The 25,830-nt window shown below is 38.2% G+C and overlaps 2 protein-coding genes across 4 annotated transcripts in view; one reads left to right on the top strand and one right to left on the bottom strand.

Annotated features, from left to right (window-relative positions):
• Window positions 1-25,830, bottom strand: part of LOC143027535 (zinc finger MYND domain-containing protein 11-like) — a 36,707-nt gene that overhangs the window by 8,619 nt on the left and 2,258 nt on the right. The window contains exons 2-12 of one of the 3 annotated variants that reach the window (XM_076188827.1): window positions 19,007-19,159; window positions 18,203-18,327; window positions 17,523-17,675; window positions 15,620-15,727; window positions 6,777-7,047; window positions 6,046-6,257; window positions 5,762-5,878; window positions 4,734-4,958; window positions 4,298-4,405; window positions 1,497-1,592; window positions 259-339 (exon numbers count right to left, since the gene is read on the bottom strand). In XM_076188827.1, coding sequence (XP_076044942.1) covers window positions 259-339; window positions 1,497-1,592; window positions 4,298-4,405; window positions 4,734-4,958; window positions 5,762-5,878; window positions 6,046-6,257; window positions 6,777-7,047; window positions 15,620-15,727; window positions 17,523-17,675; window positions 18,203-18,327; window positions 19,007-19,151 — 1,641 coding nt within the window. In that variant the 5' untranslated portion in view covers window positions 19,152-19,159. The remainder of the gene's footprint in view (window positions 1-258; window positions 340-1,496; window positions 1,593-4,297; window positions 4,406-4,733; window positions 4,959-5,761; window positions 5,879-6,045; window positions 6,258-6,776; window positions 7,048-15,619; window positions 15,728-17,522; window positions 17,676-18,202; window positions 18,328-19,006; window positions 19,160-25,830) is intronic. The other 2 variants (XM_076188828.1, XM_076188829.1) reach the window with 2 other exon arrangements.
• On the top strand, window positions 20,941-25,264 carry LOC143027513 (uncharacterized). The gene is made up of 3 exons (XM_076188799.1): window positions 20,941-22,681; window positions 23,997-24,173; window positions 24,309-25,264. The coding sequence occupies exons 1-3, from the start codon at window positions 20,957-20,959 to the stop codon at window positions 24,639-24,641; spliced, it is 2,235 nt and encodes a 744-aa protein (XP_076044914.1). The 5' UTR covers window positions 20,941-20,956; the 3' UTR covers window positions 24,642-25,264.

Below are 25,830 nucleotides of genomic sequence, written 5' to 3'. Positions count from 1 at the left end.
AAATAAATAAAATAATAATAATTAATTACTTAATAAAAATAAATTAGAGCATATATATTTTGATAACTTATGGGCTGATATGGGTGAAGTGAAGGAGTGGGTTATGTCAGTATTTTATGTGGGTGGGTACACTAATTTGGCCAATCTTCCCCCCACTCCACAGGTGGCCAGTAATTTTGAATTCAATGTTCATGGAAGTGATTACCCAACATACAAATTCTAAAAATAAATAATTAAATAAATAAACCATTAATTTACCTTTTCGGCAAGATCTCGTAATGCCCTTTCTGTATCTTTTGATTTCTTCCCTCTATTTTCTCCAAATTTTTCAAGTGCAATCTGAAAAATAAATAAATGAATATACATACACATACAAACATAAGGAAAGAAAAAAGAGAGTAGAAAGTTGCATACACTAATGGAGAAAAAAAAAAAAAAAAAAAAAAAAAAAAAAAAAAAACTCCCATCGTTCGAAAGGTGAAATGACTAAATCTGCTTTGTTAGATTTTTTTTTTTTTTTTTTTTTAATGGAGGAGGGGGTGTAGAGAATGACAAAAGGTCACAGGAAAAAAAATAATGATGCATCAATTTTTGGAATAACTTACAGGAGGATATGGCAACAAAAAAATAAATAACGAAATAATCAAATTCTCATGTGCAGCATACAATGCCCCACGTACAATGATTCGATGATGCATCACAATACTCAAGTTATATAATAAAAAGTCACTGCTGATTTACTTGTTCGCTTTCACTCTGAGTAATAATAACCACAGAAAATGCAAGCAAGCCAGTTCACTGAATATGGTGGTCACTCAGCTAGGGAGGTAGCCAAAAAACAAAGTCATAGAAACCACTCCCACCAATTCCATCCCTTACATAATCCACTCCCCTCCACCCTCTTATCTTGGCATCCATGCATTTTGTCCACTGCCTGGGGTCAGAAGCAGTGTCGCAAGACACAGCACATCCACGTCCACAGCTACAACAACAAAATAAATATAATCAGGACACCAACACCAGTATCCTTATATACCCATTCACGCCTCATGACGCCTATGTAGGCATCATCGTATGGAAGATTTTAGTGAAAGTAAGACCTAACAGATGGTGATGGAGATGCCCTATGACTATTTCTTTTCCTGCAAATTATAATTAAATACATACTCTTAGGTAAATACAATACATATATACCTAGGTGGCAACTTCTGTTTCATTAAAATTTTGCAACGTCTGGTTTAATCTAGCTTAGTAGGTAATTTAATTCCTTCTTGCTTTAACCATGAGAAAACTCTACCATCTTTCTTCTACCTGTGACACAACCATATTATACATACATACATATACCAAGGGGTTTTTTCCCCCTCACAAGGGAGGTAGCCAAAGTCAAAGGCATAAATCCACTCCCACCCATTCCACTCCCACATACTCAACTCCCATTCACCACCCTTCCCTCCCTCTTTTCTTTAAGATGTGGAAATCAATGAAAAACTTACTTTCATCAGTCTTGTTGAGGTCTGCACCCCAACTGACGTTGTTGAGAGTTCCTGACTTGAAGAAGAAACTACATCTTCTGGGGCTGGAGGTTCCTTCTGCAAATCAAAAATGGTGGAATCAAGAAGTTAAGCAAAACAAAAATAAGAGACCAACAGCATTAGAAATCACCCTAATTGCTATGTTTACAATTCTGTGAAATACAATAACAATTATACACCACCATCCCACTTCTAGGTGGAGTGGCCAAGTTGAAGTACCCATTTCATACACAATGAAAACCCACTGAACACCTGATATCCTAAGCTAATTCACATCCACTATTTCATCCATTCAAAATAACTTATGAAGTAAACAATAATATACCTTCAGGCTGGATCACTGACTCACACTTTCCTTTCATTCGCTATCTTCTGTACTCTTTCTTTCCTGCTCAACAGACATTCCTCATGTATTCAATGCATCTTCACTCCATGCAGCCACCTCATTTTTTGGTCCTTTCACATTCACTCCATCCACTTACCCTTTCCACACCCTCTGCTACACTTTCCTCATTTATTCTTTCCATATAATCACTTAAGCACTGATCTACCCTATATAACAACTCTCTTCCCTTCCTTATTCTCTGTCTCACCTTCACATTTCTCATTTTATACACTACTGTAACATCTATGATATTTCTCAAACATTTCATCTTCAAAAACATTCACATTCTTCCTTTTTGCTTTTTTCCAAGTGATAAATGCAGAAAAATATCTCTACAATCTAAGATTCTTTGGAAATCTCTGCTCTGACTATAGAAGTTGTTGTTGTTATTGTTGTTGTCGTTCCCTAGACTGTCTGTCCGAGCAGTCCCGTCTCCCCAAGGAATGCCATAGCCAAAACTGGGTTTTCCCACAAATCCTTTATAGAGTGTATGTTGTGTTGTTTGCGTGCATGATTGTGTATAATGCAGTCTTCCATTATGTGTTGTATGGTATGGGGTGAAGTGTTACATCCTGGGCAGCTGTTCACAATGCGGTCATCCAGCCTCTTCTGGTAGCTTAGAAGTGCTGGGTGGTGACCACACCACAGTCTGGCCAAGTGGACTCTGTCCTTTCGTGGGAGAGAGGATTCAGAAGGGTGGATATCAGGGGGTCTGGCATGCAGCAGTGTGTTGTCTTTCAGTGTGTTAATGGAGCGGTAAGTGATATGATTATGAATATGTTTCCGGAGGCTGGTATTTGGTGGTTGTGGAGGAAGAGAAGAGAGTATCTGTGCATGATAAAGGTCTTTGGGTGTTGTTTTAATGTTTCTTGGTGTGTGTGGGTGTTCTGCTATGTAGTGTGGCGGGTGTAATGTGTTTGTGGTGGCTGCGCCTACCTTGGGGAGTACCACAATCCTTTTTCCCAACATGCAATATTACTATATAAGTAGACATACAAGTTTACCCTATATGGTATCCAGCACTCACTACTTTGCTTTTTAATGAATGACTGAAAAATAATACAAGAACAGGGAATATGTCAATTTATGTGAATACATGGTATGAATATGGGTTAAGACCCCAAAAAGTAGTCTATCCAAATACCAAGACCTTTTTCCGCCTTATAAGAGAGGTAGCCAAGTACCTACTCCCACCTACTCCACTCCCCTCCACCACTCTTTCTTCCCTTTCATCTTAGCTCCTCATGGATGATGGGTCATCCCAGTATCCCACCCACTGCCCTGGGTCAGAAGCTATACAGCAAGACAGTACATCTACAATAAGGCCACTTCATTTAATTGGTGATCCCCCCTCTCCATCCCCTCATGCAGAAAGAGAAGATGGGGAGAAATCCCTTTGGGCAGCGTCAAAATATCATTCACATAAAAAAGCACCCTCTACCCTCCTATCCCCAAGCCCTCCCTTCCTTGCATAACAGTATCATTTATACACACCCACTCTCCACTCACCCCTATCTTCTGTCTTCTCCCTTCTTTCTTCAACAGACATTCCCCTCTTGCTCAACACCGCCTTCAGCCCATCCATCCATCTTAACCTCAGTCATCCCCTTAAATTCACTCCCACTACCTCTGCCTTCCACACCTTTTTTACTAATCTTTCTTCACTCATTCTTTGTGTCCAAATCATCCCAATACTTTCATCAGCCCTATCTGTCATCTCATTTTCCACTCCCACTCTCCTCCTCACCTCCTTATTTCTCAGTCTATCCACCCTAGTAACCCCTACCATAATTGTCAGACATTTCATCTCAAACACATTTAAACTTTTCCTCCCTGCCTCTCTTAAATTCCACGTGTCTGCCCCATACAAAGTTCTTGGCACAATCACCCCTTCATACAATCTCCTCTTTGCATCCATTCCCAGATACCTATTTCTCATGACAATTTTTAATCACCCAATGCATTTACTTATTTCTCTCAATCTACAATTTACCTTTAACTCCACTCCTCCCTTTCCTGCCACATGTGACCCCAAATACCACTTCCTTCAGCTTCTCTCTGCTTTAAGACTTACTTCCAACTCACTGCCATCATCTCCCCTTGTACATCTCATTACCTTGTTTTTACTCATATTTACCTTCAACTTCCTCCTATTGTATACCTTCCAAAACTCCATCACTAACTTAATTCATTCTTTGACCCTGCTACAAGCACAGTGTTATCAGCAAACAACAACTGGCTCACTTCCCACTTTTTTCCATTTTCTTTGACCCTCTCCAGTCCACTGCCTATTACCCTCACCTTTACCTCTCGCACCACCCCATCTATGTAAAAAAATTGTATTTGAGAATATTGCAAACAAAACTCATGGGCTCACCTTTCGCACTTTTGAACTTCTGGCTTTGGATGTTGAGGAAATGGAAGATGCCTGGTTTTCCTTCTCCATCTCATCTTCACTGTGTTCCCCTTCACTTTCACTTTCATCCTACAGAATTAAAATTAAGATTATCTCCATCATGTTCTAAAATTAAGATTATCTTCATCATGTTCTAAGGGTAAAAATGATTAAAGAAACAAAATTTTTAAGTATTCATCTACCTATATACCAAGGGCTTTTTCCTCCTTACCAGGGAGGTAGCCATTTTTCATTTAATTCCTACCCATTCCAATCCCATCCACCACACTGTCCTCCCTCTCATCTTAGCTTCTCATGGATGATGGGTCATCCCTGCATCCTGCCTACTGCACTGGGTCAGAAGCGATGCAGCAAGACATATTACATTATGACGTACTTGCACAAATTAATACCATACCTCCTCCTCCTCTTCCATCTCTTCCTCTTCTTCTTCAGCTTCTTCTTCTTCCTCTTCAACCATTTCTTCTTCCTCCTCTTCTTTCTTTATTGATGAAATATGAGTTTGTCCTCGCTCTCTCTCCAGCTTTTTGTTGAAGTCCGGGTCTTTGGCAGCAAGATCTATAAGCTCCTTGTGTCTCTTCAGTTCTTCACATGCTTTGTTCCAAGCTGAGGTTCTTTTCACCTTCAAGACAAAAAAGACAAAAGTGGGATACCAAGGAGTGAAAAAAAATTCTCTTACATAAACACTCCCACACACAGACATGCATACACCAAGAGCCCCAATTCTCTTTATAAAAGAGGTCGCCAGCCAAGGCATACACCCCACCCTTCACCCATCCCATACTCATTTGTTCTCTCTTCTTAGCTCCTTATGGATGAAGGGTCACCCCTGTCCCCTCCCCACTGCCCAGGTCAGTAGCAATGCAGCAAGACACAGCACCTCCACAGCAGGGCCCAACAGCCAAAATTGGTTTACCCCCACTGCATCCTTACTTAGCAACCTTCCCCCCATGTTTTGATGTAGTCAGCCCAGTGCTCAAGTTTTTAAATGTCTAAAATGTATGATGCCACTTGAAATAACAAATCTTTGTCCAGGTATCCTGAAACTATGGGTTGCAACAAATTTTGCCATGAGGAACAATACTAGAAGGGAGAATGGCACCCGGGGGGGGGGATGTCCCTCAATGGACCTACTCCAACAACAAACCTTTTATCTGTCACCCTCTTCTCTCTTGACCAAAGCCTATTAGAAGACATCCTAGGACTGAGGTGAAGAATAGTGACAACCTCACCCCCCAACACACACTAACCCACCAGGATGAGATACAATAAGGACATTTGGCCATTCACATCATGAATGGGGATGCTGCTACAACTTTGACACATCTGAAGTGGCAAATAGAATTCTTGACTTCTTACACATAAAACAAGATAATTGGCATCACCTGAGGGTTACGAAAGACTTGGAAATAGACTGTGCATTACCTGTAATGAATGTATATTAACTGAGATGGGCCTAATGTGGCATTTCTCAATGACGGCTCGCTGGTGCTGACTTCCAAAGAATCTTACGTCATAGAGGTCATTTTCTGCTTTTATCACCTGGAGAAAATAAAAAGGAAAACATAGGACACAGTCTCAAAACAGTGTTTCCTAATTCTGTCTCATTGGCAGCCTTCTCACCCTGCATCACAGGTGCAATAAGCCACCTAAAGTCTTTATCTATGATTTTTAAAGTAACTAAATTGTTCAATTTCAACCTCTCTTACTTTGGCTGGCCAGTATGGAAATCCTTTCTGCTTGGCATAAACCAGGTCATGAGGAGGTGTGCAAGGTTGACAAAACCAATACTTGTCTGTCTTTTCATTTGACATTCGGTAACAATCCTTGCACTGTTCCAACTCCATAAGGTCATACTGACAGTCCCGCAACATTTGCCGTGCCATATCTGCCACTGAACTGTGAACTAAAGAGGGCAGGTCTTGATAAGACCAAATTATAAGCAAGTCTGATGTCTCTTCTACATCTAGCTGCATCAAATAATAGCAAGTACCCTATTATTTCACAGCAGTATTTCACTTGGGTAGACGCATGTTTGGTTAGCTTGTGAAATTTAACCAGATTCAAATCAGAGTAAAAAAAATTAAGTTTCCACAATAGCAATTTTTCTTTGTATAAGATTAAAGCAGCTCAGCAACTGGTAGGTATTTAAGTTGAAAAATTACTTAATACGAAAACGAAATGGTTAAAAGGAGGGGTGATAAAACAGGACAGATAATAACAAAAAAGGATTCAATGAAAAAACAGGAAACAAGGCAAAGTAAAAACAAAAGAAAGAAGAAAAAAAATCATATGAAGTCTAACAACAATCTGCACACAAGCAACTATGACAAAGACTAAAATTTCAAATATTTGAGATAAAAAGAAGCAGAAAATTTATATAGACAAGTATTTTTCCAAGCTAACAACTGAACAATATTGAATACGAAAGCTTCCTTACTTCCATGGTAAATGACAACATTATGTACAATGGTCAGCGAGTCAATTTCAAAGTCATAAAGAGTTTTGTAACGATTATCGGCAGTTTTCTGCTCCATTGTTTCTAGGTCCATTTGGTGGTGCAGCAGCAACTGTGATCTCCATGGTTCTGAAGCAGAGGCTGCACTTAACTGGTCTGATCTCATCAGATTCTGGCTGCCAGTTCTATCTGTTATATACGCAACTTTTTGTGATGGTGGTTGGATAACTCGCTCTAAAATATTAACAGGTAGCTGTAAAGAAGAAACAATGAAGTATTAACAAGACATTCTTAATATAAATTAATCAAAACAATAACACAAACTTACAGTTAATCCTTTCACACAAAAACACCACTTATATTCCATAGTTTGGATGTCAAAAAATATTTTCAATGACTATGACTATACTTCTAATAATTATTAGAAGTATAGAAGAAATTGGTTAGATTATAATCTAACCAATTTCTTCTATTTCTCTCACTGAGTCAATATATAATCTGTGTGTTCACTGAAGAAAAGGATAGTACTAAAAATTGGGAATGAGGTACTTTAGTGCCAATTTCTAAAAGAGAAAGTAAACAGAAACCACTGACCTACACCAATGTCACAGACCAGCGTAACAGCTAAATTGAGTGGAAAATTTGTGAAAGATGGGTTAAATATCTTGAAGATAAGAACATTTTTGGAGGTAAACAATTTTGTTTTGAAACTGGAAGATTGTGTGTATAAAAGGGTTAAATATCTTGAAAATAAGAACATTTTTGGAGGTAAACAATTTTGTTGTGAAACTGGAAGATTGTGTGTGTAAAACCAGCTAGGCTTGTACTAAAGAGTGGTTGTTGTACTGCTCAATGGAAGGTTGGGTGAACTGTGTATCCTAGGATCTGATGAAAGCATTTGACAAAGAACTTCACAAGACTTTTTATAGGAAATGAAGTATATTGGATGATTCAGAGGTAAGCTACATGAATGGATGAAGAAAATTACATTAAAATACTCAAGCAGAAACAGTGGTGGTTTATGATTGAAACTCAAGCTGGTTAAGCAGGATGATGGACAATTATGATGGCTTACAATAATTTATAAGAAGATAGGAGGCACTTTGGATGCAATATAAACAGAAGTAAACTTGCAAAAAAATAATAAATAATTTAATTAATTAATTAATTAATATCTAATCTATCTATATACCTAGGGGTTCTTCCCCCTTATAAGGGAGGTAGCCAAGTTAAAAGCACACACGCACACCCATCTTAGCTCCTCATGGATGAAGGGTCATCCTTGTCTCCTGCCCACTGCACAGGTCAGAACCAATGCAGCAAGATACAGCACCTCCACAGCATGGCCAGTTCACTTAATTGGCTACCCCCCTCCCTCAGTCCCCTCATGCAGAAAATAGAAAAGACAGGGAAAAATCCCTTGTGTCTGCATCAAAGAATCATCTATACACAGTCATTCTCCACTCACCCCTATCCCCTGACTTCTTCCTTCCTTGTTCAATGTCCCTTTCACCCCATCCGTCCATTTCATTCTCAGTCATCCCCTCAAGTACATTCCATCCATCTCTGCCCTCCACACCTCTTTTGGTTATCTTTTTTACCCATTCCATGTGTCCAAACTATCCCAATACCCTTTCATCAGTTCTATCTTCCATTTCCTTTTCCACCTCCACTCTCCTCACTTCTTCATTTCTTGCTCTATCCAACCTTGTAATTCCTATCATACTTCTCAGACACTTCATCTTAAACACATTTAAACTTCTCCTTTCTGCCTCTCTTAACTCCTAGTCTCTGCCCCATACAGCGTCATCCATACAATCACCACTTCATATAATCTCCTCTTTGCATCCATTTCCAGATGCCTATTTCTAATAACACATTTCAATCCCCAAGACTCCCTGTCTGGGGTATTGGCTGGATGTTATTGTGGCAAAGTAGCATGCAGTTGATACTGTAGGGTCTATATGGGGCACCCCTACAGACCAGAGCCACACATTGTTTTGTCTGTGATAAAGGAAGCCTCTGTTCATAGAGAAATGATGACACTTTTATTATACTGCAACTGTCCCTCCATTATGCTGTCCCCCAACCCCTTGTCCTGTACCATTTCTTTGAATATTGATTTCTTTTTTTTGCCTACCCTGTGGTGGGCAAAAAGAATGCTTTCACCAAGTCTTCCCGCTTGAGTTGTACGAAGTGACAAAAAAATGGGATGGGGATAGGACTAGGAATCCTGGTACCTGTAGCCCCACAGGGGACATTCCTAAAAAAAGTAAAGGCATAAGAGGGTCTAGGACTTTTCCAACCAGTACCCTAAGGTTTGGGTCTTTTAATGTGTGTGGACGTGGTACACATGAGAGTAAAAGGGAAGAGATAGGCAGTATGTTTGTGAGAAGAAAGGGGGATGTGTTGGCATTGAGTGAAACTAAGTTGAAAGGGAGGGGCAAGTGTGAGTTTGGGAGTGTAGATGGGAGGTTCTCAGGAGTGAAAAGAGGATGAGGGAGAGAAGGGGTGGCTATACTAATAAGTGCAGAGATACATAAGAGTGTAGTGGAGTTGGGGGTTTATTCAAGGTTAATGTGGATGAAGGTCAAGCTGGGGAGATGTGGGTTTTTGTAAGTGCATATGGGCCTGGTAGTGAGAAGAGCATAGAGGAAAGGGAGGCTTTTTGGATGGATTTAAATGAATGCATAGAGGGATTAGGGAGAAATGTCAATGTAGTTGTATTGGGAGATCTTAATGCCAGGGTAAGAAATGAACCAATAGATGGAGTGATTAGGAAATATGGAGTTCCAGCAAAAAATCGTAGTGGAGAGTTGATGGTGGAGATGTTGATGATAGCAAATACAGTGTTTAGGAAGAAAGTCAAGTATAAGTACACATGGGAGAAGGTGGTGGATGGAAGGGTGGTAGAGTGTTAATGGACTATATAGTGGTAACCAGGAGTAGAGTAGGAAGAGTTAAGGATGTACATGTGCTAAAGGGAGAGAGTGGGGGAATATCAGATCATTTTTTGGTAGGAGGTAAGTTGAGAGTGGAGAATAGGTGGAGAAAGAGGAAAAGGGCAGAAGGTAGGGAGGTACTTAGAGTGAACTGGTTAAATGAGAAAGAAACAGAGAATGAGTATAAGAAGCTAAGAGAGAAGTGGGGGTGAAGGATAGAACTAGGAGTGGAGGAGGAATGGGGATGGTTCAAGGAGGGAGTCATAAGGTGTGCAAAGATGGTGTGTGGAACAAGGAGGACAGGAGGAAATAGAAGGAAGGGTAGTGAGTGGTGGGATGAGGAAACAAAGAAGGTTGTAGAAGGGAAGAAGCAGGCTTTCACAGATTGGTTACAAATTAGGACAAGGGAATCATTTGAGAGGCACAAAGTAAAGAGAAGAGAAGTAAAGCATAAGATAAAGGAGGCAAAAAGGAGAACTGATGTGAAATGGGTAAAAGTGTGACAGAAAATTTTGAAAGTAATAAAAAGATGTTTTGGAAAGAAATTAATAGAGGAAGCGAATCAAGTAGAGAAGAAAAGGTAAAAGGTGCAGATGGAGAGATAATAATGGAAGAGAAGTCAGTAAGAGGAAGGTGGGGAGAGTATTTTAGGGAGTTGCTAAATGTTAAGGAGGATAGGGAGGGAAATGTAGTTGCAGTGGGAAGCGCTAAGAAAATGACCATGATGAGTGAGGAAAATGGAGGAGAAATAAGGAAAGATGAAGTGAATGCAGCTGTTAAGATGATGCGAGCATGAAAGGCACCTGGGTTGGATGGATGTCATGCAGAATGTCTGAAAAAAGGAGGTACAATGTTGGTGGAATGGCTGGTGAGGTTATTCAATGTTTGTTTAAGAGAGGGTAGAGTGCTGGAGGACTGGAGGAGTGCCTGTATAGTTCCACTTTACAAGGGAAAGGAGGACAAGTGTGAGTGTAGTAGTTTCAGAGGGATCAGCTTGTTAAGTGTAGTTAGGAAGGTTTATGGGAGGGTCTTGATTGAGCAGATTAGGAGAGGAATAGAGGGAGTAATTGGTGAGGAACAGTGTGGGTTTAGGGCAGGTAGGGGTTGTGTGGATCAGATTTTTGTGGTAAGGCAGATATGTGAGAAAGCTATAGGAAAAGGTAAGGATGTATTTTGGGCTTTTATGGATCTGGAAAAGGTTTATGACAGGGTACAGGAAGGCAGTGTGGGAGGTTTTGCAGATATATGGGATAGGAGGTAAGCTGTTAAGAGCAGTCATGAGTTTTTATGAGAGTGGTAGAGTTTGTGTTAGGATTAGAAACAGAGTGGTTTGAGGTAAAGGTGGGACTTCATCAGGGATGTGTTATGTTACCCTGGCTGTTCAATTTATACATGGATGGGGTGGTGCAAGAGGTGAATGCAAGGGTAGTGGGTCATGGATTGGAGATGGTTAAAGAAAATAGAGAAAAGTGGGAAATAAGCCAACTGTTTGCTGACAACACTGCACTTGTAGTAGGATGAGAGGAGGGATTGAGGAAGTTAGTGGCAGAGTTTAGGAAGGTGTGCAAAAGAAGGAAATTGAAGATAAATGCGGGTAAAAGTAAGGTGATGAAGTGTACAGGGGGAGAAAGTGGCAGCAGACTGGAAGTGAGTACTAAGGGAGAGAGACTGGAGGAAGTGGATAGTTTTGGATACTTGGGTGCGAATGTGGCAGGAAAGGGAGGAGTGGGGGTGGAGGTAGAATATAGATTGAGAGAAGCGAGTAAATGCCTTGGTGGATTAAAAAGTGCAAAGAGAAATAGACATTTGGGAATGGATACTAAGAGGAGATTGTATGATGGAATGATTGTGCCCACAGCACTGCACGAGGCAGAAACATGGAACATATGAGAGGAAGAGAGGGGTTTGAATGTGTTTAAGATGAAATGCTGAATTGTATGATAGGGGTTACTAGGCTAGATAGAGTGAGAAATGAGGAGGTGAGGAGGAGAACAGGGGTGGAAAGGGATTTGGGAGAAAGGGTTGATGAAAGAGTATTGGGATGGTTTGGACACATGGAAAGAATGAAGAAAAACTAGTAAAAGAGGTGTGGAAGGCAGAGCTGGAAGGAGTGAACATGAGGGGGCAACCTAGGATGAGATGGATGGATGGGTACAAGAGGCATTGGGAAAGAGGGGAATGTCTGTTGAGGAAGGACAGGAGAGGACAGAAGATAGAGGTGAATGAAGAATGGTTGTGTATGAATGATGCTGTGATGCATGAGGGGGAGTGGGTGGGGGATGGGGAGGATGAGGGAGTATGTATGAGAAATAAATTGACGCAGGCCGAAGGGATTTCTCCCCATCTTCTCCTTTTCTGCATGAGGGGATGGAGAGGGGGGAGGGGGGGGTCATCAAATTAATGAAGCGGCCTTGCTGTGGATGTGCTGTCTTGTGACACTGCTTCTGACCCAGGGCAGTGGACAAGATACAGGGATGACCCATTATCCAGGAGGTGCCAATATAAGAGGGAGGGAAGAGGGTAGAGGGGAGTGGAGTAGGTAGGGGATGGAATGGGTGGGAGTGGTTTCTATGCCTATGTCTTTTGGCTACCTCCCTTACAAGGGGGAAAAAAAGCCTTTGGTATATGTATGTAATCCCCACAACTAGACATATACTTGCTTCCCTCAATCTTCCACCCCTACTCCTCCATTTCCTGCCACATGTAACCCCAAATACTTAAGGGAGCATCGCCAGCGATTATTCAAAAAATTCTGGTACATGAGCAAATTTTAGGTAAACATTTCAAAAGAATCTATATGATGGTGGCAACACTCATACAAAATTATACAACTGTATTTCATTTTTATTTTTTCATACAGCATAAAATAGATAAAATATTGGCAACCTCTGGCAACCCTATTGCATAAAAAACATTCTGTATATTGAAACAGTGTCAACATTTCTACAGTTATTTCGTTATTTGCTACAGAATTGTGTTTATGGAGATATTTGGCAACTCCTCCCACCAGCATACCCCACAAAGACAGTGGACAGGCACCAGTACTCTTGAAAAGGTCAAAGTAAGATGACGTCACTTCTGGCACTCTCACCATACACAACAATTTTGATTCCTCGCCCTGTATTGTTGCTGTGATCACGGAAAAACTAACAAGAAACAAGAGAGTGAAGTGGCAGAATACAGAGAGGGCCTGAAATAGAAACAAGAAGGAAAAAGAAAGAGGAGAAAAGCAGCACAGCTGCACCCAGCACTCCCCAAGCATCTACTAGCCACTCACCTTACACCTCTTCCACCCATGCCACACCACTCACCCTCACCTCACACATCAGCAAAGAAGAGGAAATTGGAGATTTGCTATACATTGCAACCAGCAAACAAATGGTCGCAAAAAATGTTCACAAAAATTTAAATCCCCTGTCCTGTAAAGTTTATGTTTTTGTTCCTTCTGTTGTAATATTTTCGGTTGTTCTTTATGGAGTTTTGTCATTTTAGTTTCATTTGAAAGAAAACATCATGCTCTTTATTTTCTATAGTAAAAAATAAAAGATATTTGAATTTTTCATTTTTATTTTTTATTTATGAAACCTGAATTTTGCAGCATTTTTTAATCAATGAGAAAAACACATTAATAAAAAATCAGAGGTATTAGTTTGATAAAATGTATTCAATAGTTTTTGTTCATACCAAGCTGAATGATGTAGAGGGATTTTTCCATTAAGTAGGAGGTGCCAAGATGTGAGGGAGGGAAGAAGGTGGAGGGTAGTGGAGTATGTAGGGGATGGAATGGGTGGGAGTGGTTTCTATGCCTTTTTCTTTTTGGCTACCTCCTGTGTAAGGGGGAAAAAAGCTTAGGTTTGTAATTAGAGCTTCACTAGAGCTCACTATATCTTCATTAAATATTCACTATCCCTTATATATACATGAGAGGAACACAGTACCCTGAGGAATTATACACTAAAATAAGAGGTAATTATACCCAAGTTCATTAAATACATATTTGAAAATTTAATTTCACCTACTCTATAAAGAGATGCAACACTCCCTTAAAAATATGCATTTCCTCCAGCCTCTCTCCTTTAAGACTTGTATCCAGCTTACTGCCTTCCTCTCCCCTTGTACATAACACATACCTGTACAATACATGTATATAATAAATACATGCATATACCAAGGGCCTCTTCCCCCATACAATGGAGGTAGTCAAAGTCAAAGTCCACTCCCACCCATTTCGTCCCCACATACTCCATTCCCATTCACCACTACTCCCTCCCTCTTTTCTTGGCTCCTCCAGGATGATGGGTCATCCCTGTATCTCACCGATTACCCTGGGTCAGAAGTAATGCAGCAAGACACACCATAATAGAATAAAACAACACTAGCTAAAACTCAAAATTCATTAGATTTATTGTATAGTGTGCTAAGTAATGTTTTAAATACTGACTAAAAATTCAATCCATTTTTGTGTATCATGTCTAGTTTCCCTAATGACAAATGTCTGAATATCTTTATTTTGATTGGCAAAACATAATTAATCTGCAGATGCAATACTGGAGTGGTGCAAGACTAATCCTGACTTATTTTGTTATGTCTGCAAATTATTTACCAAATACTGATCAGATATTCTGCCACTCTTTCTCCTAAATAAATTCCCATTCAGAACTCTTCCATTTATCCTTTTAAGCACAACATATTCCATTAATACCCTTTCCATTACCCTTCTACTATCCACCCTAGTCCATGTATACTTATGTATGTCTTCCATCTTAAAAACTTGGATTTGCTGTCATCATTTCTCTTTCAATAAACATTTCCAACATTTTCTTTCCTCTTTCATTTTTTCCTGACACAACATATTACCTAATACATCTGCTGGATTATCTACAACTCTGAGATGGTTTAATATGGAAAGAATAAATGAAAAAAGGCTAGCAACTCTGGGATGGTTTAATATGGAAAAAATGAATGAAGAAAGGCTGGTAAAAAGAGAATGGAAGGTCTATGTGGATAAAGTGAACTTAAGGGGAATACCACGAATGGGATGGATGAATTGATTACATGAAGGAGGCCTTGGCTACAAAGGGAAGGTCTGTCGAGCAAAGAATGTAGAGGGGAAAAGATAGATGTGAGTAGAGAGTGGTTGTAAATGGATAACAAAGTGACATTGCCTGAAGGGGATAAGGACAACCCTTCAATCAATTAATCAATTACTGCCTCAACTTTCACTAAGTGGAAAACCCACAGCACCACAGTGGCTGACAATGGTCCTTGAAACCTCCCACAGATCTTTCTGGGAAGAAACTCTGGATTGTTATCTGTGTTGTATTGGTGTAGGACTGTTTCTATGTCACTGACTCAAAGTGGTAGGAAGACAAGCACAGTTGCCAGTTGTCAGTTCTCCACCCATGAAAAAATGAAAGAAAGTTGAAGTTGGTAATGAGAGATCTTGGACCCAGTCCAGACATCAAGTGCCAACCCCTCGGGGTTGCAATTGGAATTAACAGGTTTTTGAAAATGGACAGTTTTGCAGTCTGTCTTGCAGGACCACCACATGCAAGTCCCCATTATTGATCCTTCCCATCATTCATAAGATACTGAGATGGAAGGAGGAGGAAAGGGGAGGTAGGGGAGGGGGGAAAATATTGCATCAGGGTCTTCATATTTCCATGTCTACATGGCATTCACATATTCCATTCCTTTTATATTTCTTATACAATTCCTCAATCAAACAAGTCAATACACTCAATTTCATAACACAGAAACATGAATGTAAACATATTAAAAATAAGGATATTCATTATATCAAACCTGATTCCTTAACGAGTACAGAAAATCCTTCATTCCAGGCTACTTTCTTGTACAAAAATAAAAGTGTTTAATACATACCCGGTCCTTGAGTCTGTTTACAGTATAGGTTAATAAACCATTCAATTCTTCTCTATTAAGTCTATTTCTTGATGTCCTTTTATATATTCTTTTCTGGAAAAATTTATTCTGGAATTAGAAGCCAAAGATTTGAATACTCTGAGCAGTGATTATTATATTATGTCAAGAATATGTGATTATAACTCAAAATCCTTAATACTAAACTAGCTCTCCCAACATCCTAGCCAACTCCTTCACAAAACTTTAGGTCAACTTCCTGCATTCATACTTTGTTTAAATGTGTACCTTACTGGTGTTATATTATCTGTTACATATCACAGTAGAATGCCAAACAACAAAAACTGTATTTACATACACCTATTACCACAGAATATATATACAGCATTTCTTTTTACTGTGAAATTTAAACTTTAGAATCTGACAAACTTTTTAAAGATCTTCAAACTTAACAGAAACCTGCAAATCAGTTCAAGTCATCAATCTACCAAGGTCCTCTTCTCCCTAGCAAAGGAGCTAGTCACCCTCAAATCTTGTACATCTCATCACCTTATTCTTACCCACATTTACTTTCAACTTCCTATCATATACCTTCCCAAAACTGTCACCAACTGCCTCAGACCATTCTCTGATCCAGCTACAAGTGCAGTGTCATCAGCAAACAACAACTGGCTCACCTCCCACTTCCCTCCAGTCTTTCTAACCATCTCCAATCCTCTGCCCCTCACATCTACCTCCTGTCCCACACTATCCATATGCACATTGAACAGCCATGGCTACATAACACAACCCTGGAGTGAATAAACTTAATAAACTTCTTTCTTTTACTGTGACACCATCTACAAGGTTAGAAGCATTGAATTATCACTGATGAAATACTTCTTTCTCTCATAGTCCTCCCCTACATTCTATACAGCAAACCTCATTCCCAGTCTCTTCCTAATTTCCCTTCTTTTTACCCCCCCTTTCACCACCACAATATGGGCCAATGACTGCATATGTTTTATGCAGTTAATACTTCAGACTTCATTGACATTCTTATGGATCAGAGTCATGCAGCATTCTTTAACCCTTATGATAAGATAATGCCCATGTCAGCATCATGAAGTGCAAGTGGTTATACAAGTAGCCTGGTGTCAGAGTCCTGATTATATCTATTTTGTACTTATGGCTGAGTAACCCTGTATTCTGTGAACAAGCTTGATAGCATTTTCTGTAGTTATCAACTGTAACTTTATATTTCATAACGCACACATTGTGATGCATCATCAAATCATCGTACATCAGGCAACCAAGTACACCAGGCACACAAGTATTCAACTCTTATTGAAGAGATTAAAGATCAGAAACTAATTTCCACTCAAAAAAGAAAGAATGCCAATCACTTTTAGCTTATACTATTTATTCTGACCTTTTCTTTGATTCTCCACTTTACCATTTCTATCACTCCACCTCTTTATTATAATATCATCCCCAAGGATGGAGGTGCTGTTTACTGCCAACAAAATACCAAGAAATACTTCTTATCCCTAAAAATATTTTTGTTCTCAATATTACTTTTCCTGGGAGAGTGGTCCATCCCAACAACAAAAACATCTTTATATTTTGTTTCCAATTAACTGCAGACTCTTTCCATAAAATGTTTGTAATCATGAAGAAGGTGAGTATGACATATAGGGGATCTTTGTTTAAACATAGATCCCATGTATATGGCTCAAAAACCCAAAAGAGAAGTACTGTATTCATCAAATTACCAAACTTCCTTCCACAATGCACCACTGGGGTACAACTAAGCATTGCCATCTACCTACTAACTCTACTTATACAGCAATCTCTATTAATCTATATCACAGCCATGCAGCACAATATATTTCACAACATATACAAAAGATACTAATAAACTCACCTTACATATTGTGCATACAAAGGGTTCCCCCTCATCTGGGTGGTCTTGAACACCCACACATTCTTGATGAAAGACTCGATAACATTTGGAGCAACAACAAACTTCTCCTCCTCTGTGACACTCAAAGCAGTACCAGTCATGGCCATCTTGTTCCTACTCGCCAAAAAATAAATTTCATAATTTCTTTGTAACATTATAAATCAGATATAGTCATTCAAATAACATCATATACCACATCTACATTACTGCATTTTGCAAATCATAATGTCACTGAACAAGTGTCTGAATCCTAATAAGCTTTAGAACATAATAAAAGGCATCATATAAATCCCAATAAAACTTAATACATTCCCTGAAAAAAAACATAAATTCTACATTGCTTTAAGGCCAACCAGAATACTACCCGAGTTTGTTCTTGCACATATTCCACATCATCCCATCATTGTTAGCAAAAGTAATGTGGAAGATAGAGACTGATGAAGTGAACTTGAGAAAAGACCAAGAATGAAATGGATGGATGGGGTAAAGGGGGCCTCAGGTTAAAGAGGAATATCTGTTGAGTAGGGAGGGGAGAGGACAAGTGATAGGTTTGAGCTAAGAAGTGTTGTGAATGAAAGATAAATTTTCACACCCCAAAGAATTTCATCTAGTTTTCTTTGTTTACTCATGAATGGACTTACCGAGGGGTTTGGTAAACGAAAGCCTTCTTGTTCTATTCCAACTTTTGATCCTTTCTGGCCAACCTTTCTGGTTACAGCAATAAGATTGTCACTTGCTGCATCTTCCAAATGTTTTTCTACCTCACCTGAAAATATAGATGTATATAAATACTATATATAAAGGTACTACTTAGGAATGTATACCATCATACTTCTACTTGCCAGTCAAACAAATAATTGTTGCCTTCAGTTTCTTGTAATGGGAACCAGCAGCCCCATAAGCAACATTCCTTGGGTTCTTGGGAATACTCCAGAAAGAGACACTGGTCAGCTGTTTTGTTGTTGTTGGTAGTGGTGAGGGTGTGTCTGTGTGTGTGCATATGTCTCTCCCTCTCCCTATCTCTCTTAGTGACCATTGCTGACCACTGTGGGGGCTACTGGTTTCCAATTAGTAAAATCTAAGCTAACAATTACTATCATATAAATATATATATAAATATATATGTATATATATATATATATATATATATATATATATATATATATATATATATATATATAAATGTAAGACCATAACAAGAATTCTATATCTATCTATAACAGAGCATCCATAGCTCATCTAAATAATTCTGATTTATTCTGGTTTAATGTCTTGAACTGCCCCCTTTCAAAGAAGGCCTCCATATGGGGGACTTTTTGATGGGTTTTGAAGATGAGTAGCAGGGAGACACTTCTCTCCAATTGTAATCTTCCAGGATCACCATTTCCAGGTACACATCATTAAATCATACTCTAGGTTAATGGGTAAGTAAAAAATTAACTTACTTGCTTCCATATTATGTATTCGACTCATGTATCTTCGTATGCGATCAAAACTGGGGAGTTGCTTGTGGTTCCTGATGGTAGTGATAGCATCCCAGAGGTATTGACATATCAATGGGTCCGAGCATCTCCTCACAGACCCCTTCATTGTGAAATCTGAAATGAAATGAAAAGAATCCCTGAAATGTTTATTCAAGCTAATTTTTAAATTCTTATAATAAGTCAGTATCATGCTGAAGTCCTCTGAAAAACAATTCTTAACTTTGCATTCTTGCGTTATAGTTTTTTTTGGAGAAGACAGTTGGTGTGAGAAGGAAAGAATCCAACATAGAACAAGATTAGGTTATCAACATGTCAAACTTGTGTTTCTTGAGTCAAGGTCATACTAATCCATCTTTTTCTTTTCCCTTTTATTTTGATTAAAACTATCTCATCCAATGTTTTAGAATCACATATAACCTAAATAAATCTAACCATTCGTTTAGATAAACACCTAAGCAAGATGTAATGCCTGCCATTTATTTTATTTATTTATTTGTTATTATTTCTCTGATTGTTTATTATCATTTACTTGATTATTATCTATTATTATTTATCTGTCAATTTATTATTATTTACTATTTACTTGCTTGTTTATCATTTAATTTTACCTATTTATCTATTTTATTAAATCTAACAACTCTAACCTAATTTATATTTTATTCTGACTAATATCTAGTTTTGAATACAAATTACAAATTGAAAGTTGTTAAACAAGTAATTAGTAAATGCAATTTATTTTATAGGTGATTATATTTGCATACATTACTCTGGCTGTTATTATTATTATCATTTTTTTTCACTTTTTAATAACATGGAGACCTCTTTACAATTAATGTTGGTAACAACTAAAAGTTGAAAGCCCAATCCAACAAACAGTGCTATAACAAGAACCTCTATTTCTCCATCGATCATGTTCCATCACTTTTTCACACAAAGCACAACCAGTGTTAAGGATAACCTTGAAGAACACCTGTGCACTCATTCTCTCTCCCTCTCCTCCTTTTTGTCTCACTCCTTTGTTAAAACTATACAAAAACACACAAGTCAGTCAACTATCAAGAAATAAAAATCAATACTCCATATTGACTGAGAGGAACATTCAGTCATAGGGGTAAGAGGCTACTAAATGACTCACAACCAGCATGAGGGTACAATCTTTAGATATATATGCTGGTGACAGGTGACTACTCACACGTGCATACATACATACATACATACATACACACATACACACTTTCTCACCTTTGCTCTCACTTGTTATTTTATGTCTGTGGCCTCCAGACCTGTACCACAGTCAAATACCAAGTGTTTGTGTATTCTAATTGTGTGGCAATATTCAGACTGTAACTAGTGTGGCTTGAAGAGATAACGAAACAAAACCAACTTTGTGCACATATATGGCTAAAATCAACATATCAACTTCTGCTGTAATCAGACAAAAACACAACTCAATACATATGATAATTTATATCACTTAATTACTTGTAGTTTAATAAAAAAAAATCTACATCACCATGAAAGTACAGGCATATAAATCCATGCTTCAGAACTGCACATGTTAATACTAGAAGAAAAAAAAAGAATTATGGTACAAATGTGTCCTCTTTCATAAAGTGTAACCAAAGAAGTGTCAAGTATGCATACTCAATATAATAATCAGTACCACTGACTGCCTGTGGAATTTCCAAAACTATACAATGTTATGAAAAACTGGTTGGAAAATAATACTCTAATGTAACTGGTGCACTGGTTGGACAGTGTGTACCAAACTTCCATCTCATAAACAGACCCAAAGTTCACTATGTGCAAGTTTGATATAATAAAACCTTCAGATATATCAAACTTTCGGCTATAATGATCAAGCCTTCCCCCCAATTAGTTTGATATATTGACGGTCTACTGTACATCAAAATGAGGATGGGAATTCTATCATTTGTTGCCTCACTCTACATATTTGTTGGAGGACTTGGCTTCTTACTGAACATGACTGCAGCAGTATTTCTTATCAATAAACACCATCACACAATCCTTCCTCTTGCTATCTATGGACTGTCCGATACTTTAGCAGGAACAGTGGCTGGAATTGGTTTATTCATTGATGGATGTCTATACTTTTCTAATCTGACCTACAGCAGTACCTGTTATCGCTACTTCCTCACGTACACTCTTTTGATGTTTCCCCTCGTCACAAGTAACTTTTCAGCGCTAGGAGTTGCTATTGAGCGTTATCGAGCTATTGTAAACCTTGAGAGGTCAGAGAACACATACAAACTGTTTTCTGTGGTGTGGACTATGGTATCATGGTTTACTGCACTTGCCTTCGTTATTGTTCTCTGGGGGCACACAGAATTACACCTACAACCTGTCACACATGACAGCACCTTCCACTGGGAGTATGAAAATGACTATCGTCATAGTCGAGGCCTCCCAGAAGATATATGGTCCCAAAGGAGCCAGTTTGATTGGGCAAGTCATGCGAAAAAGGGAGATATTGTTGTGGGAATAGTTAAAGGAATAGTTTTAAATGAAGTATCAAAGATCAATAAGAACATAGCAGAAAATAATGCAAACAAAGAGGATGCCAATAAGTTCCTACATCAAGTAAAACCAAATTACAATAATGTTATTCAGATACACCCATTATCAAATAATATGGAAACTCAAACAAATATTCCAGAACAACAAGTAACAAACATTGATGAGAATATTCTTGACTATTATAGCTTTGCTCCTAATAGTACAAAAGAAAACAATACTCACAAAGAAAATACATCAATACAAACAGAAGAAACTAATAAAGGTCAAAGCATATCTATTTCATTTGGTACAGAGGACAAACCCATCAGCAACACCTTTCATCAATATACAATATCAAGTCAACTACATCCAATCAACTCTTCAACATCTGCTGATACCCTGGAAAATTATGATAATCTACACACCCCATCCATAACTAACACACATAATGGCCAAATCAAAATACCTATAAATCAGAAACATGTCACACTACCTAACACATCCATTACCACAACAGTACACTTAAATAACTCTAGTGACACACTATCTCCAACAAACTTGACTTCTCAAAACACTTTTGATTCAGTATTGGCACATAAAGACATTTTAAATTCCACTGGTAATACCAATTTTCAAGAAACCAAAACTTCCCTGAATGGGATGAACATTAATGACACAATGAAGAACAGTGGTAAAAATGTAACATATAGTACAGGCATAGTAAAGGAAAATGAATCAAAATACAACTCATCCATAAAATATTCTGAAAACTATGACAGTACAGACCAAAAACCTTCCCAAGTGACAACACCAAAGCCAATGATCACAACTTTCTCTACAAAAATAAATGAATCCAAAACCAGACCTCCAGAACATTCTATACCTTACAATGAATTACCGAATTCTTCAAAAGCCCCCACACCAATCCTGGACTCCAAACCACCTAATACTGTGCAGAATGTGCCCCAACCTACTGAACAAAATGGAAGACAAAAGCCACCAAACCATGGCCCTTTCTTCACACGACAGTCACCTTCTTCAATTCCAACCATTCCATCTTCATCAAAAAATATGACTGGAGATATCAAATCTGATATGACAAAAGTCTGCCGAGCCCAGGTATGTTTTGTACATGTGGACTTCAGAAGTACAGTTCATTAAATGCCTTTATTACAGGATCATTAATGTATATAAGCAATCTAATTGTGTTTACCATCACATTCAGTCAGCATGAACATAGTACTGGTATACAGTACATAAAACTTTCCCATTTTTACATCTCCCTCCTTCACACCCCATCCTACTCATTCTCAAGCCTTTCCTAATTCAAAGTCCCATCCCCTCCAAATCCACTGCTGTTAGTTCTACTTCTTGTCTGTCAGTCAGCATATATTTCAATATAAACACCTGATGTTATTTCAGCTTCTCTTAATTTTCTCTCATATTTTTTTACTTCCATTTTCATCTCTTATCTTGATTTCTTTGACTTGTTCAAGCCCAAACGTCTCTCTTTTTTCTTTATAACTTTCTGGGTTTCTTCTACCTATCCTTTACTTCATGTTATTCCATTTTACTTTCTACCTCTCTCCATTTAATTATATATTTGCAATTCCTCTTATATTTTTTCATTCTTGTGTACATGTCTTTCCTACTTTCTACCTGTATTTACTATATGATTCACTTCAAATCTACCTCTGCCTTCCTCCACCACTTTATCATTTTTTGCATTCATCTCACAAGCCATCAATATACTTATAAATTGCTCATCCATACAATATTTCTGTTCATTGCTTTGGTAGTTTATGCTACACAATGAAGATTCATTTTACTTCAAATGGTTGCATATTGCAGATACTAGATGCTCTAGCTTGACCAAATTGTTCTGAGGAGTTGTATAAGCCATAGTGGTTTTGAATCATGTGCCAAATTCATGATCAACAATTTTTACCATTCTGGCTGAGAGCTCATATCTTACTTAATCTATGGGTAATGCTATGGACTTATACACACACCCAACTCTTTCTCCAAGGGAGCTGGTGTGACTTGCAGTGTTGTGATATTTTTCAGCCCTAGATAGGGACCAAGCTTAGGACCACTTAGCATGCCAAGTTCCTACAATCATGCCTAATAGATAGTGTCTGTGCAGAGGAATTATTGTTTAAAAGGAACAGATGACTGGTACACCTGCCCCTCCATGTATGCGAGGGATACATTCTGGAAAATTGCCACATAATTGTGAATTTGCATACAGTGAACAGTGCACAATTTAAATTCTCAAATGAGACTTAACCTACTCTAAATTTCTTTAGTTATCAAGTTAGTGCTATTCCCTTCCCAGCTTTTCAATTTATATACAAAATCCATAACAATTCTTAACTACCCAGACAAAATGAGTAATATGAAATGTTATTTAACTGCATTATTTCCTTTACAGCCTGGCTTTCTTAAAATACTCATGACAATGTTATTTGTTGGAGTATTTGCCATTCCACTTCTTGCCAGTGCTGGTCTCTATTTCTGTGTGGCCCACGTCCTGTATAATCACCGGCCACCAAACACCCAAGACTCCACCTATCACCAATGGTCACACACTAAACGTGCTACAGTCAAGGTATGATTTGTGCCTAAACATTTGCCAATTTTAACAGCTTCATGAGATATTCATATAAGGAAAATACAACTCTGGTTGAACTTAAACAAATTTCAATATTTTTATCTTCTGAACACTTTTTTTCCATCTTAACAGGTTTTAAGTATTCTTATTGTGTACATTGTATGCTGGACTCCATTTATGGTAGAGCGACTCCTCTATGCATGGAGAATAGAATTGCTCTTGCCCATGTTTGTTCCAGCACTCCTTTTCCTCCTTGGCCATACACACAACCTGTTAAGAGGAGTGCTGTATGTCTTTGATGATGCTCAGGTGAGGCTAACTATATACTTATTAATTACTAATCAACCTTTTTCTAAAATGTCACTTAAATCAAGGCCATTTACATTCTTATTCAATGAAACACAAAACTGCAAAAATATCTATCATACCTTTGTACAATGTTATAAAAAGCAGACAGTGAGCTAATATGGACTGACCACAAAAATGTGTGTTCTGTTGGTACATTTTTTTTAACAAATGCACTGAATAAGAGAATCATAATTACTAAACCATGTCTGAGTGACAAAGACAACTTATTTTGTCAGTGATTACCAGTGTTTCTATCCTTGGGAGCAATAAAGCACTAAGACAATGGAATAATAAAATCTGGTACTAAAATGGCTTCACAAAGTCATGCATTTTGGTAATTTGTGTAATGTGGGAAACTAATATACAAATATTTTCAGGGTCAGCCTATAAATTCATTGTCCTATGTTTTGATACTACTTGGGATCATTGGTAGGTATCTTTGGTGGTGGTCCTGCAAGACAGATAGCAGCAAGAATCATCTCCCTGCTCAAAACTCATGAATCCCTTTATCTTCACCTAGAGGTGCTGTGATTGACCTCCAGACTAGGCCCAAGATATCTGTCTATCAATTTCAATTACATTTCCTCTACCTTTTCACATAAGGAGAGCTGACAACTGGCAATTGTTCCCCCTCTTAGTATGCTCAGCCAGGGACACACAGAACCAGTCCCACACAAATACAACATAAACAGTCCAGAGTTTCTTCCCAGAGAGATTTATGGGAGAACCTGAGGACTGTTGCCAGCCACTGTCAGGCTACAGGTTTCCAGTCAGTGAAACTTAAGACAAAAATTAGTGTTGGTGATACTTTTACAATTAGCTGAAAATTATATCATGAACTGAATAACGTTCAAATAATCAATGTAAATTATGAAAAAGTTCCATTCCAATTACTACATTTAATCTGCCAATAATGTATATAATTATAATTTCTATTCTTTACAGGTTCGCACTACTATATCTGGAATGAATCTGTGTCCTTGTTTTAGTGAACGTTCAAATGCTACCGTTACACCATTAACTCAAACATCCACAGTAATTTCACTTGAGAGTCCCTTCCTTGCCTCAAGAAATGAAGATTCACATCCTTCAAGATATAAAACTTTCTATACGCCACAAAATTTTGCCAGACACACAAAAAATTTCCTCAACAGTGATCTAATCCCAAGTAAGACAAGCGTGCGAAGAAATTCTGCTCCTCCCATGATCTCAAGAAGAGCTAAAAGTAGTCAAAATACGGTTATTTCTAATAATACTCCACAATACACAGAAACATCTAAGCCTACAACTTCAACAGTATTGCCTG

Source organism: Oratosquilla oratoria, chromosome 8 (assembly GCF_046742065.1).
Source record: "Oratosquilla oratoria isolate Oo_2021 chromosome 8, ASM4674206v1, whole genome shotgun sequence".
In the NCBI taxonomy this organism is placed as follows: Eukaryota; Metazoa; Arthropoda; class Malacostraca; order Stomatopoda; family Squillidae; genus Oratosquilla; species Oratosquilla oratoria.
This window is presented reverse-complemented; position numbering and strand designations above follow the sequence as displayed.